This window comes from Pongo pygmaeus, chromosome 8, assembly GCF_028885625.2.
Source record: "Pongo pygmaeus isolate AG05252 chromosome 8, NHGRI_mPonPyg2-v2.0_pri, whole genome shotgun sequence".
Lineage (NCBI taxonomy): Eukaryota > Metazoa > Chordata > Mammalia > Primates > Hominidae > Pongo > Pongo pygmaeus.
The window spans coordinates 69,415,491-69,430,188 of NC_072381.2; the positions used below are offsets into that span (position 1 = coordinate 69,415,491).

At 39.4% G+C, this 14,698-nt stretch overlaps 1 protein-coding gene across 2 annotated transcripts in view; it reads right to left on the reverse strand.

Moving 5' to 3' along the window:
* Window positions 1-14,698, reverse strand: part of MCU (mitochondrial calcium uniporter) — a 203,187-nt gene that overhangs the window by 16,605 nt on the left and 171,884 nt on the right. For both annotated transcript variants that reach the window (XM_054435583.2, XM_063670500.1), the window contains exons 3-5: window positions 13,556-13,726; window positions 12,355-12,459; window positions 3,879-4,039 (exon numbers count right to left, since the gene is read on the reverse strand). In XM_054435583.2, coding sequence (XP_054291558.1) covers window positions 3,879-4,039; window positions 12,355-12,459; window positions 13,556-13,726 — 437 coding nt within the window. The remainder of the gene's footprint in view (window positions 1-3,878; window positions 4,040-12,354; window positions 12,460-13,555; window positions 13,727-14,698) is intronic.

The following is a 14,698-nucleotide window of genomic DNA, read 5'->3' on the forward strand; positions in this document are numbered from 1 at the left end:
AAAGATCACACCACTGCACTCCAGCCTGGGTAACAGAATGAAACCCCCTTGAAAAAAATATATATACATACAACTACTATTCAGGGCATTTGTATTTTATGTTTCACCCTAGAAGTGGGTGAAAATATGGGCATGAATAACTCAGTTTCAAGAGGTCTTCATCCAATCACAAGATTATCTTCTTTGAAACAGGGAAATGCACACCTACCTATATTCTTTCACTGTTGCATACACGATTTAATCTATTCTCAGTTTTAACTCCAGTGGTATACTAGGGGCAGAAAATGGACTCTGGATTTAAAGCAGCTCAATTCAGAGTGTTGATCTGCAAGTCACCATTAACTTCATTAAAGAGTTGTTCCAAAAATTAAATAAGAAAATATAGGTAAAGCCGAGCGCAGTGGCTCACGTCTGTAATCCCAGCACTTTGGGAGGCCGAGGCAGGTGGATCACGAGGTCAGGAGATCTCAACCATCCTGGCTAACATGGTGAAATCCCGTCTCTACTAAAAAAAAAATACAAAAAATTAGCCGGGCGTGGTGGCAGGCGCCTGTAGTCCCAGCCACTCAGGAAGCTGAGGCAGGAGAATGGCGTGAACCCGGGAGGCGGAGCCTGCAGTGAGCCAAGATCGTGCCACTGCACTCCAGCCTGGGCAACAGAGCAAGACTCCGTCTCAAAAAAAAGAAAAGAAAATATAGGTAAAATACTAGCACAATTCATGAAACACAGTAAATATTCTATCTATAAATGATGAAAATTATTTTTCAGGAATCAGAAAATGCAAAATACTAAGAATATTTGTTCCCTTCCTTACTCCTTATAATCTGATTTCTTAAAATTGAAATATCATAGAAAAAAATAAAGGTAACATATGCTCATTGTAAACATTCAGAAAAGTGTAAAGAAAAATCAGTCATAACCCGACTACTGTACTAGCATTTTGGAATGTATTCCTTCTGATTTCTCTGTGTATGTATATATATAAATGCATATAGGTATATATATAACACATTTAAAAATTGGATCATAGTATGCACACTATTTTATAATTTGGTTTCTATGGCAAATTAAATCTATATAGTCCCTTTAATAGTTGTATAATATTCTATATACAGTTGTCCCTAGGTATCTGTGGTGAATTGGTTCCAGGATACCCCCCAAACCAAGATATCAAAATACATAGATGTTAAAGTCCCTTATATAAAATGGGATAGTATCTCCATATAACCTATGCTCACCCTCCCATATGCTTTAAATCATCTCTAGATTACTTATAATACAATGTAAATGCTATATAGTCATTATATTGATTTTTAAAATTTGTATTTTTTTGTTGTATTGTTATTTTGTTGTTGTTTTTTTGTTTGTTTTTGAGACAGTCTCGCTCTGTTGTCCAGGCTGGAGTACAGTGGCGCAATTTGGGCTCACTGCAACCTCCGCCCCCCGGGTTCAAGTGATTCTCGTGCCTCAGCCTCCCAAGTAGCTGGGACTATAGGCACATGATACCACAATGCCCGGTTAATTTTTATATTTTTAGGAGAGATGGGGTTTTGCCATGTCGGCCAGGCTGGTCTCAAATTCCTCACCTCAGGTGATCTGCCTGCCTTGGCCTCCCAAAGTGTTGGGATTACAGGCGTGAGCCACCACGCCCAGTCTTGTTATGTTTTATTGTTTTTTTCCCTCCACAAATATCTTCTCTCTGAGGTTGGTTAAATCTGCGAATGTAGAACCTACAGATAACAGAGGGCCAACTGTAATATTCATTCTTTTTTTTTTTTTTAGGGTTTTTTTTTTTATTATACTTTAAGTTTTAGGGTACATGTGCACAATGTGCAGGTTAGTTACATATGTATACATGTGCCATGCCGGTGTGCTGCACCCAACAACTCGTCATCTAGCATTAGGTATATCTCCCAATGCTATAACTCCCCGCCTCTCCCAACCCCACAACAGTCCCCAGAGTGTGATATTCCCCTTCCTGTGTCCATGTGTTCTCATTTTTCAATTCCCATCTATGAGTGAGAATATGCGGTGTTTGGTTTTTTGTTCTTGCGATAGTTTACTGAGAATGACGATTTCCAATTTCATCCATGTCCCTACAAAGGACATGAATTCATTATTTTTTATGGCTGCATAGTATTCCATGGTGTATACATGCCACATTTTCTTAATCCAGTCTATCATTGTTGGACATTTGGGTTGGTTCCAAGTCTTTGCTATTGTGAATAATGCCACAATAAACATACGTGTACATGTGTCTTTATAGCAGCATGATTTATAGTCCTTTGGGTATATACCCAGTAATGGGCTGGCTGGGTCAAATGGTATTTCTAGTTCTAGATCCCTGAGGAATCGCCACACTGACTTCCACAATGGTTGAACTAGTTTACAGTCCCACCAACAGTGTAAAAGTGTTCCTATTTCTCCACATCCTCTCCAGCACCTGTTGTTTCCTGACTGTTTAATGACTGCCATTCTAACTGGTGTGAGATGGTATCTCATTGTGGGTTTGATTTGCATTTCTCTGATGGCCAGTGATGGTGAGCATTTTTTCATGTGTTTTTTGGCTGCATAAATGTCTTCTTTTGAGAAGTGTCTGTTCATGTCCTTCGCCCACTTTTTGATGGGGTTGTTTGTTTTTTTCTTGTAAATTTGTTTGAGTTCATTGTAGATTCTGGATATTAGCCCTTTGTCAGATGAGTAGGTTGCGAAAATTTTCTCCCATTTTGTAGGTTGCCTGTTCACTCTGATGGTAGTTTCTTTTGCTGTGCAGAAGCTCTTGAGTTTAATTAGATCCCATTTGTCAATTTTGGCTTTGGTTGCCATTGCTTTTGGTGTTTTAGACATGAAGTCCTCACCCATGCCTATGTCCTGAATGGTAATGCCTAGGTTTTCTTCTAGGGTTTTTATGGTTTTAGGTCTAACGTTTAAGTCTTTAATCCATCTTGAATTGATTTTTGTATAAGGTGTAAGGAAGGGATCCAGTTTCAGCTTTCTACATATGGCTAGCCAGTTTTCCCAGCACCATTTATTAAATAGGGAATCCTTTCCCCATTGCTTGTTTTTCTCAGGTTTGTCAAAGATCAGAGAGTTGTAGATATGCAGCGTTATTTCTGAGGGCTCTGTTCCGTTCATTGATCTATATCTCTGTTTTGGTACCAGTACCATGCTGTTTTGGTTACTGTAGCCTTGTAGTATAGTTTGAAGTCAGGTAGCGTGATGCCTCCAGCTTTGTTCTTTTGGCTTAGGATTGACTTGGCTATGCGGGCTCTTTTTTGGTTCCATATGAACTTGAAAGTAGTTTTTTCCAATTCTGTGAAGAAAGTCATTGGTAGCTTGATGGGGATGGCATTGAATCTGTAAATTGCCTTGGGCAGTATGGCCATTTTCACGATATTGATTCTTCCTACCCATGAGCATGGAATATTCTTCCATTTGTTTGTATCCTCTTTTATTTCATTGAGCAGTGGTTTGTAGTTCTCTTGAAGAGGTCCTTCACATCCCTTGTAAGTTGGATTCCTAGGTATTTTATTCTCTTTAATATTCATTCTTAACTTGGCTAAAATCATTATCCACTATACTCAAGAGCCTTTCCTGATCAGCAGTTATTCTGATCTTAATTTTAAAGGTGGTAAATCTGGTTAAGGGCAGTGCATCTAGAACTGAAAGCTCTAAGTCCATTATCAAGGCTCCAAATGATTCCTTTTTAAGCCCGTTTTTAGCTTTGACTTAAACTTTTTTATGGTTCAGTCCCATAAACTAAAGAACTAACTTGATTGATATGACTCAACTGCATAAAACTTACAAGAAAAAACAGAAACATATATGCTCTGGAAAAAATACAGGTAAGGTGAAAAACCTGAGATTTGAAGTTTTACCTTTTCCAGGGGAGCCAGCTGCTCTTTGAGATCCTCTAGTCTTTCAATAAGCTCCCTTTCCTTGTTTAACTGGTGCTGCTCAATGCACAGTGTGGTGTATAGCTGCTGGACCAATGTCTTTACATCATTCAGCGTTGCTGCATTTTCGTGACTTAACAGGTCTGAAACAAAGGAATTACATTTTTTTAAAAATGTATGCCTTAAATGATTGCTATTCCTGGGACTATCAGATGAGGCAGATTCATCCATCATAGGTATCTCACCTTCAGTGTTAAACTGAAGGAAAGTAATAGTTACGTTTTTTTTGTTTGTTTGTTTTTTTTTTTGAGACAAAGTCTTACTCTATCACCCAGGCTGGAGTGCGGTGGTATGATCTTGGCTCACTGCAGCCCCTACCTCCAGGGCTCAAGTAATCCTCTGACGTTAACTTCCTGAGTAGCTGAGACTACAGGTGTGCACTGGCCACAAGCCTAGCTAATTTTTGTACAGACAGCTAATTTTTGTATTTTTTGTACAGACAAGTTTTCACCGTGTTGCCCAGGCTGGTCTCAAACTCCCAGGCTCAAGTGATCTGCCTGCCTTGGCCTCCCAAAGTGCTGGTATTACAGGCGTTAGCCACCATGCCCAGCCAATAGTTTTTGTTAAAACAAAAAAGTTGTCCACAAATGTAAAAAGTAAATTCATATTTGCGCAACTCAAAAAATTTGAAACAAATATCTACCGTTATATTCTTGGAAGTCTAAATGCTACAAATGAGGACATGATTAACATTAAGAAAAATAATACAAATAATAATGATCTTCATTAGATAAAGACAAAATTAAAGCAAATGTTAAAAACTAGTAGAGAGGTTTAGAATCAATCTGATTATTATGCTTATTAAAATGGTGACTATAATTTATCTGTAGTCCTGCCATTTTAATTCATTTTTTTCCCCTTAGTAAGTGCTAAGGGAAAAATGTACAGTATTTCAAATTTGCAAATATAAAGGCATAAATAAAAATGCCATCATCCTAATAATCTTTTTTTTTTTTTTTTTTTTTTTTTGAGACAAAGTCTTGCTCTGTTACCCAGGCTGGAGTGCAGTGGCACAATCTCGGCTCACTGCAAGCTCCACCTCCTGGGTTCACGCCATTCTCCTGCCTCAGCCTCCCAAGTAGCTGGGACTACAGGCGCCCGCCACCATGCCCGGCTAATTTGTTTGTATTTTTTAGTAGAGACGGGGTTTCATCGTGTTAGCCAGGATGGTCTTGATCTCCTGACCTCGTGATCCACCTGCCTCGACCTCCTAAAATTCTGGGATTACAGGCGTGAGCCACTGCACCCGGCCCATTCTAATAATCTTAACCCTCATTCTTCTTCTCCCTAGTATACCAACTTTTATTCATTCCTGTTGATGAAAGACAGAGAATAGCTGTATGGGCCTCAGTATCATGGTCTAAAGGGTATGAAGTTATGAGAACGACTGAAAGGGTGAAAGATTAAATTCTTTCATTCAATATCCTCTATTGTGAGTAGAATGTATTTCTAGAAATCTAAAAATTATGTTTTCAGAATCAAATAAAAACTCTGCTGATTAAAGCTGTCAATTTTTTTTAAGCACAATTTTTTTTAGATTATTAACTTTAAATGTTAAGTACTGCATAGGGGTAGCACTCTTCTAAACAAAACAAGCCACAGTCAGAATTAACCATATATTTCAAACATTCTTTAAGGATGTCCTTTAGTACAGTTATTATAGAAGTTTAATCAATGAAAAAATTCAGATGAGGTAGCAAATTGGATTAGAGAAGAGCTGATATAGTAAAATGGGATACAACACCTAGCTGGGTATCTTGTACGCCTCAGTAAATGTGTGCTGAATTAATGGGAACATAAAAGCAAGAGCACTTTGAGTTCCAAAAGTCATCTATGTCAACAGTGTCTTCTTTGTACCAAAGCTGCTACTCACATTTGCATATAGCTTTAAACTGTCCAAAGTTACCAGAAGAAGAAACTGCACTCTAGGAGGCTGAAGTAACTTGTTCAGAACGTCACAGTAAGGGGTAGAGTCCAGGTCTCCTGATTTCTAGGCCTGGAGCTACATTACAGTGCTTCCACTATACCCATATTAAATCTCTCCTGCAAGCTCAGTCCCCTTTCATGAACTATTTTATTAGATAAAGCAAATTTGTTCCATCTTCCCCATGTATATATAAAACCCTAGTACTGGCCAGGCGCGGCCTGTAATCCCAGCACTTTGGGAGGGAAAGGTGGACGAATCACGAGGTCAGGAGTTCGAGACCAGCCCGGCCAACATGATGAAACCCTATCTCTACTAAAAATACAAAAATTAGCCAGGCATGGTGGCGCATGCCTGTAATCCCAGACTGGGGAGGCTGAGGCTGGAGACTCGCTTGAACCCAGAGGCGGAGGTTGCAGTAAGCCGAGATTGTGCCACTGTACTCCAGCCTCAAAACAAAAACAAAAAACAAACAAAAAAACACACAAAAAAACCTAGTATTATTCCTCTTAAACATCCTGAAGCTAGTGCCTTCTATTTCTTTCCTCCATTTAGCCCTTTCGCTAAAGCGTTGCAACACAGGGCAGAGGAATGGAACATGCTTATTTAATGAATGGCATCCCTCTTAAATACAGAATTTCAAACCACTCTCTTACTGCAGTCAGCTGAAAAAGAGTGGTGGTACCTTGGACGCCAGCAATACCTTCCTCAACCAGGGACAGAAAGACACAAGGTAGAAACAAAATTTGAGCCTATTTTGCATTTTATCAAAAGAAGAAAAAAAGATTTTCTTTACTATGTTTAAAAACCAGGGGAAGCCGGACGTGGTGACTCACACCTGTAATCCCAGCACTTTGGGAGGCCAAGGAGGGCGGATCACGAGGTCAGGAGATCGAGACCATTCTGGCTAACACGGTGAAACCCCGTCTCTACTAAAAATACAAAAAAATTAGCCGGGCATGGTGGCAGGCGCCTGTAGTCCCAGCTACTCGGGAGGCTGAGACAGGAGAATGGCATGAACCCAGGAGGCAGAGCTTGCAGTGAGCCAACATTGCACCACTGCACTCCAGCTTGGGCAACAGAGCGAGACTCCATCTCAAAAAAAAAAAAAAAAAACAAAAAAAAAAACACACACACAGCCTGGGCAACGTAGGGAAACCTCATCTCTACAAAAAATAAAAAATTTGCCAGGCGTGTGGCATGTGCCTATAGTCCTAGCTACTTGGGATGCTGAGGTGGGAGGATCTGCTTGAGCCTAGGAGGTCAAGGCTCCAATGAGCTGTGATCCCACCACTGCACTCCAGCCTGGGTGACAGAGTGAGACCCTGTCTCAAAAAAATAATTAAATTGAAATTCAAGGAAAACAAAGTGTTTATGGATTTAAAATCATATTGAGGTTCTGTGAGAGATGGTATCTGATGGCATAATCTCTCACTAGCAAATAGCAGAACTAAGACAGCTATGATGTGTGCATCTAAACATTAAAAAGGTCTTTTGAAATTCTACACCAATGCTGCTATTGAGTTACTAAAGTTCACACTTCAATTTATGATTATTTCCATGAATTACAGATTTTTGACCCTTGCAAGCTTTATACCCTAATTTACTTCTAGAGAAGCAAGGTAGATGTTCCAGACTTTCTGGATACAGATAAAGCAACGGGTTGTTTTAGGCTGCCAAATCACCAGGGAATCAAATACAATCCCCTGTTTTTTCAATTTCTACCTTTTCTTATTTAATTTGAGAAAAGCTTTATTTAAAAAACTAAACATTCATTTCTGTTTAAAAAATACAGTTATTACAGAAATGGTTGGTATTTATTAATTGATTAAAATACCTTTAGTTTTTGACAACATAATACATGGAAACTCACATCTTAACTTTCCTGATGATTATACTTTATATAGGAATATATTAGTGAACTTTCAGAATGTTACCAATAGAAAATCTAAACAGATGAACTCTCTAAGTAATTTACACAAAAACACACCTCTGTAAAATAGGACCTGTACTTCTGTTACTTTAAAGAGAACGTCTAGACTGAGAATCAGGGAATAAAGAAGAAAAACACATTAGCATAGCTGATAAATGGCTAACTGTCCCTGATCTACATGTTTAATTATTCCAACTTCAAAAAATCTGATTTGATAATGTCTTACTACAGTTGACCCTTGAACAATGTGGTGGGGGGGTTGGGGCACCACCCCCCTACAACTTTTGAAACCTCAAAAACTTAACTACTAATAGCCTACCTGGACTAGAAGCCTTACCAATAACATAATTAACGAATGTTTTGTATATGTATTATATACTGTATTCTTACAGTAAAGTAAGCTAGAGAAAATAAAACATTAAAATGATAAAGAAAGGAAAATAAATTTATAGTGCTGTACTGTATTTATCTACATTGTAAGTTTACATTGTCTGTTTACAAGATAAATCATCTGTCTAAAATGATGGGCAACCGTAGCTGCAGACCTCAGTCTATGGTACATATCAAGCAATCCAACTTTTTCTTGCCATGTCATATCACTTTTCTCTGCTTCTTGGGAGCACTTCCAGCATCACTGGTAGCACTTTGTATGGGTCCCATGGTGTTATTCAAGGTGGACTAAACACAAAAAAATTTCGAGAACTGCAAGAGATCAATTTTTATTGCAATAGACAATTTACTGGAAAGAAGAACTACCCATGAGGAGATAATTAGCACCACACAGCATTTTAAAACTGTGTGGTATATGATATTAAAAACACTTGAGTTTACTGCAATAGCAACAAGAGGCGGCTATGACTAGAGTAGTACACACTATGTACTAGAGTCAATTTTATGCAGATATTATTTAATACTGCATCTTTACATTTGTTTACACTTCTCTCAACTGCAAATGGCATCATGCATGGTCTGTGTGTACATAAGTTTTGATAATTTTTAACTTTTTATAATAGATATGTATATATTTTATGGTAGTAAACGATAGAAAATAGGAAGGGCATGGTGGTTCATGCCTGTAATCCCAGCACTTTGGGAGGCCGAGGTGGGTGGATCACCTAAGGTCAGGAGTTCAAGACCTGCCTGGCCAACATGGTGAAACCCCATCTCTACCAAAAATACAAAAATTAGCCAGGCATGGTGGCACGTGCCTGTAATCTCAGTTACAGGGAGGCTGAAGGAGGAGAATAATTTGAACCCGGGAGGCAGAGGTTGCAGTGAGCTGAGATTGAACCACTGCACTCCAGCCTGGGGGACAGAGAGAGACTCCGTCTCAAAAATAACATAACATAACATAACATAACATAACGTAACATAACATATATAACATAACATAACATATAACATAACATAACATAACATAAGAGACTTGTATCTACATATATTTCATGCATTCATGACATACTTAACTTTTCTTAATTTTTTGGATATTTCTAGGTTATGTGGTTTGTCTGCAAGTTTTTTCAAACCTGCTTTGTTCAACAGTCAACTGTATTTAAAGAATATCTTTCCGTTCTTACTATTTAAGGATACTTTTCTATACTTTCTCCCAGCTAGCTCCCTCTCATTTAGCTTAAAGAAAGTGAATATGGCCTCTGCACAATCAAAATGCTACCCAGCGAACACATTTAATTCACTCAATATAGAAGGAATCAATGGGGAATACAAAATCACAGTGCCTTCCCTCACAGCATCAAAGAAAAGGACGAAGCAAAATTCAGAGAAGAGATTAATCATTTTTGGTTGGTCAGGGGTCAGAGACGGAAAGAGTATGATCATTAAAGGCTTACTGGAAGAGTCAATATTGACAATTTTGACTTGAGAAAACAGGGGTTAGGAAGAAAGGCATCTTAGGCAGAGGAAAATGAGCAAACAGTGAGATGGAAAAGAACGGCGCATAGTTCAGGAAACCATGAAGGAATACACAGTGGAGAAAAAGTAGGCAACATGCAGGAGGGAAAGAAAACATTTTAAAAGGTAGATGTGGACCAGATTATAGAGGAATTCAATAACAGGGTTTCACTCAGAACTTTTCTATGTTAGACCCAATTCTTTCTTTATCTTTTTCTTTTTTTTTAAAAGATGTGTTGCCCAGGCTGGTTGCCACTGTGTTGCCAGGCTGGTCCCAAATTCCTGGTCTTAAGCAATCCTCCTGCCTCGGCTTCCTAAAGTGCTGGGATTACAGGTGTGAGCCACCTTACCAGGCCTAAACCAAATTCTTAAAAGCAGGATTGAAAAGAAGGAATGTCCTACAGCAGCAGTCCCCCACCCCTGGGGTACGAACCAGTACTGGTCAGTGGCCTGTTAGGAACCAGGCTGCACAGGAGCCTGTGCAGTGAGCTCCACTGCACAGTGGAGGTCACTGTGAGTGAGCATTACTGCCTGAGCTCCACCTCCTATCAGATCAGCAGCAGCATTAGATCTCATAGAGCACAAACCCTATTGTAAATTGTGCATGTGAGGGATCTAGGTTGTGCGCTTCTTATGAGAATCTAACTGATGCCTGAGGATCTGAGGTGAAACAGTTTCATTCCAAAACCACTGCCTCTGCCCCCGCCCCCACTGTCAGTGGAAAAATTATCTTTAACAAAACTGGTCCCTGGTGCCAAAAAGGTTGGGAACTGCTGTCCTATGGGGCTGGTGGAAGGAGTGGTGGAAGGGGCATTAACAACAGCAGTGAGTTACAATGAATGTCAAGGGTAAACAGAGAAACAGGACCAAAAAAGACACAACTTGGCCGGGTGCGGTGGCTCACGCCTGTAATCCCAGCACTTTGGGAGGCCAAGGCGGGAGGATCACAAGGTCAGGAGATCGAGACCATCCTGGCTAACATGGTGAAACCCCGTCTCTACTAAAAATACAAAAAATTAGCCGGGCGTGGTGGCGGGCGCCTGTAGTCCCAGCTACTCGGGAGGTTGAGGCAGAAGAATGGCGTGAATCCAGGAGGCGGAGCTTGCAGTGAGCCGAGATTGTGCCACTGCACTCCAGCCTGGGCAACACAGCAAGACTCAGTCTCAAAAAAGAAAGACACAACTTAAAATGCTATTTTAGACTTAGCATTGTACTGTGCAGAGCCATAGTAGAGGCCAGGATGAAAAGAAATATTAGTAACACTGACTCTGTCTTTATTTAAAATTTTGTTCATCATGCATTTTTTGCATTAACTCTGGTTTTTTAAAATAGTACATAAAAATACTATTTATCTTGCTGGGTGCGGTGACTCATGGCTATAATCTCAGCACTTTGGGAGGCTGAGGCAGGTGGATAACTTGAGGTCAGGAGTTCAAGACCATTCTGGCCAACATGGCAAAACCCCATCTCTACTAAAAAAAAAAAAAAAAAAAAAAAAAAAAAATTTAGCCTGGCGGCCGGGCATAGTGGTTCATGCCTGTAATCACAGCACTTTGTGAGGCCAAGGCAGATGGATCACCTGAGGTCAAGAGTTTGAGACCGGCCTGACCAATATGGTGAAACCCGTATCTGGCTTGAACCTGGGAAGTGGAGGCTACAGTAAGCCAGTGTCATGCCACTGTGCTCCAGCCTGGGCGACAGAGTGAGACTCTTAAAAAAAAAACCCAAACAAAAAAAAACAACAATTCTTTATCTTGATTACTGAGTTTTTTGGTGCCCTCTTACAATTTGTATCTGAGGAGAGCACCTTTCCTTTTCCCATAAAAGCATATACAGGCTGGGAACAGTGGTTCATGCCTGTAATCGCAACACTCTGGGAGGACAGAGAGGGAGGAGTGCTTGAGCCCAGAAGTTCAAGACCAGCCTGGGCAACATAGTAAGACTTCATCTCTACAAAAAGAAAAAAAATTATCCAGGCATGGTGGCACATGCCTGTAGTCCAAGCTACTCCAGCTGCTTGAGAGGATGAGGCGGGAGGATAACTTGAGGTCGAGGCTGCAGTGAGCTGTGATTATGTCACTGCACTCCATCCTGGGTGACAGGGTAAGACCTTGTCTCAAAAAAACAAAAAACAACAACAAAAAAAAACCATGCACCATGTCAGAAGTTCCTAAGAACTATTATTATTGTACAATAATTGACTTTCAGATTGCTGACCTTGAGCCATAAAAAAAGCTCAATACTTATTACAATGCTTAAGAGAACAGAGAAGCCTATAGCTTATTTTAAAAAGATATCCCCTGTAATGTTATTAAAGTAGTATGACTTTTGGCCTTTATGAAGGGAAGGGGCTTCAGTTATGTAGGACATTCATTTACGTGAAACAGAGTGACAATGTCAGATAATAAAGCATTCTGGAATCTAGGCAGAATTGAAGTGATTTTTGTCGATGTACTAGCCAAGTGCCAAGTACTCAATGAGCTCTTCAACTGAAATAGTGTCTATCTGTATGTAAAACTTGCAGTGTTCTTTGAATACTGTCTGTTTCTCAAAGTTACCCAAGGAAAAAAAATAAAGTTATTTCCAAAAGCCCTTCCCACATTTCTGTGACCTTACCAAGGTCACTATTTTACCTCTTTTTGGTGGTCGTACGTGATATGTTAAGTCATTAATGACCAGCTTAAAGTCATCAAGGAGGAGGAGGTCTATTCCTGTTGAAGCAGCAACGCGAACACCATCTGTGAAAATTTCAAATGAAACTTGTCATACATCCACAATTATTCAAGAATAATCAGGAAAATTCAATCTTCAAAATCGTTTTCAAAAATTACCTCTTCCTTTTAAAATTTCAGTTAACTTTTTGCCTCATTTCCTATGCAAACAAAGTTTAGGTTGAAGCTCTGTTTTTAGGACTCAAGTTTGTGAAGATTTAACAACAGCTTTTCCTGTGAACTATATGAGCAAGTGAAATAATTAATGGTCATAGTTCTATAGGTGTACATTGGAAATCTAGGGTCACTGGGAGAGCTGTATGGACTTAACATTGTCTATAATGGAAGCCGGTTGAGTAAAAAAAAAAAATTTTCTGACATATGGTACTTTTCAGTATAGTCACTGATTAGTTGCCAATAATTCAGTAGAGACAGATGCTGGGGTTAGCAAAGTATTATACATCCACCAGCTGGTCTACTAATTATATTGCCAGATGAGTAGAAATGTCGTAATTGTTAACTGGTGAATCCAGGTGAAGGGTAAATGGGCATTTATTGTACTAACCTTTCAAGTTTTCTGTAGGTGTGAAAAATTTTAAAGTAAAAATGGGGAAAACACAATGGGAAAAAAACTTAAAAATGGGAAAAAAACTTAAAAAGATTAAAAAATAAATAAATGAAATACATAAAATGGTAATTTTTAGTGCCTTAGTTTATATTATTTTCAAATCATATACTTCTTTATTTTGGCAAACTTTTCTTTCCAGAGATGAGGGTTTAACTACTGGAAGTATTTATTCTGCACCTAAAGTAATGATAAAAAGTCTCAATAATATAAAATGTGATTGATTGTTCACCCTTGCTCATGGCATTATATGTGAGCTGCTTTTGAATGAGATTCCCTGTGCATACACATTTGCTAAAACCAATCAATTATACTCCGAGTACCACTGGGAGAGAAATCACTTTCTCTCCTGGTAAGTGCTAAGCAAAAGAAAAAAGTTTTCTGAAGTTAACAGTATAGGGTTCTTTTGTAGCTATGTGTGTGGTGTATGTATATGTCTAGAAATGGTGTGGGGTGAAATGAGGGGTAGATGGTAATTAATAATGATGGTGACTATACCTGGTGAATAGATAGCAACTCTGTCAATTCCCCGATCCTCTTCTTGCAGTTGTCGTAAAAATACACCAACAGAGTCAGAGATAGGCTTGAGTGTGAACTGACAGCGTTCACGCCGGGATGGTAGCCTCACAGATATCACAGGTAACCCATTTTGATAAACCACTGTAACATCTGAATGAAAAAGACCCACAAACATATGATAATTGGATTTCAATGTAAGTTAAAGTCACATTATTACTATTCTTGCATGGGGGTCTATTATTAGTGTGATTTAAAATGTTTTCAAAGAAGGTTTAAGAACATGCCCTTTAGCTTTAGTTGAAGGTTATTCTGGGAACTGGCTTATAAAAGATCAAATGGATCACATAGCTCATTTTACAGATATGAAAAAACAGGCAAGGAACTGTCTTCTGAGTGGGTCAAGGAGAGGCTTTCCCAAGGATATCAGGTGAAGTTCTTGATATTGGTAAATACAAGCCCTGGTTCCATTTAGCAAGATTTTATTAAGCAGTCAGAGATTGCTGGGCCAGACTTCATAGCCTGTAGGATGTGCCTCTCGGGATCCAGAGCTTTCAAGAAGTACACTAATAAGTGAGACTCTTACTCCAAAACAGTCAAGTCATGTATATATAGTACAGTATTATATCCAAGCTGATAAGTGAGAAATAAAAGTGAAATCCTAAGCCCCTCAACTGACTGAATGGACTCCCTCTTGGCCAAAGGGACCCAGGGTAAACCTTTAAAGCTAAGTTCTCAGCCATGACAGGATGGGAGGTCAGACACAATTCATTATATCCCTTCCTTGCTAGCCACCATTAGGCATTCTTTCCTAAGGGCTTAAGACAAACTAGCCCTTTCAAAAGATTCCACCACTGATATCAACCAATTAACTGACCAACACTGCCCCTCTTTTTTGCCTGACAAGAGGCCACCGACCGTGGAGTGGTTCTGGCCAGTCTACGGAGAATGAGCAGTGAGGGTTTTCACACCCTCTGCTTCATCTTTTGATGCCAGAGAGCTGAAAACTCCACCCTCAGATCATGCTGACGTAGCCATTTTTTGTACACGGGACCCATGAAGGGGCATGAAGCTCAATTGTGCATACACACGTTTCTCCTTTCATAAATATGCATGGCCTCTCCT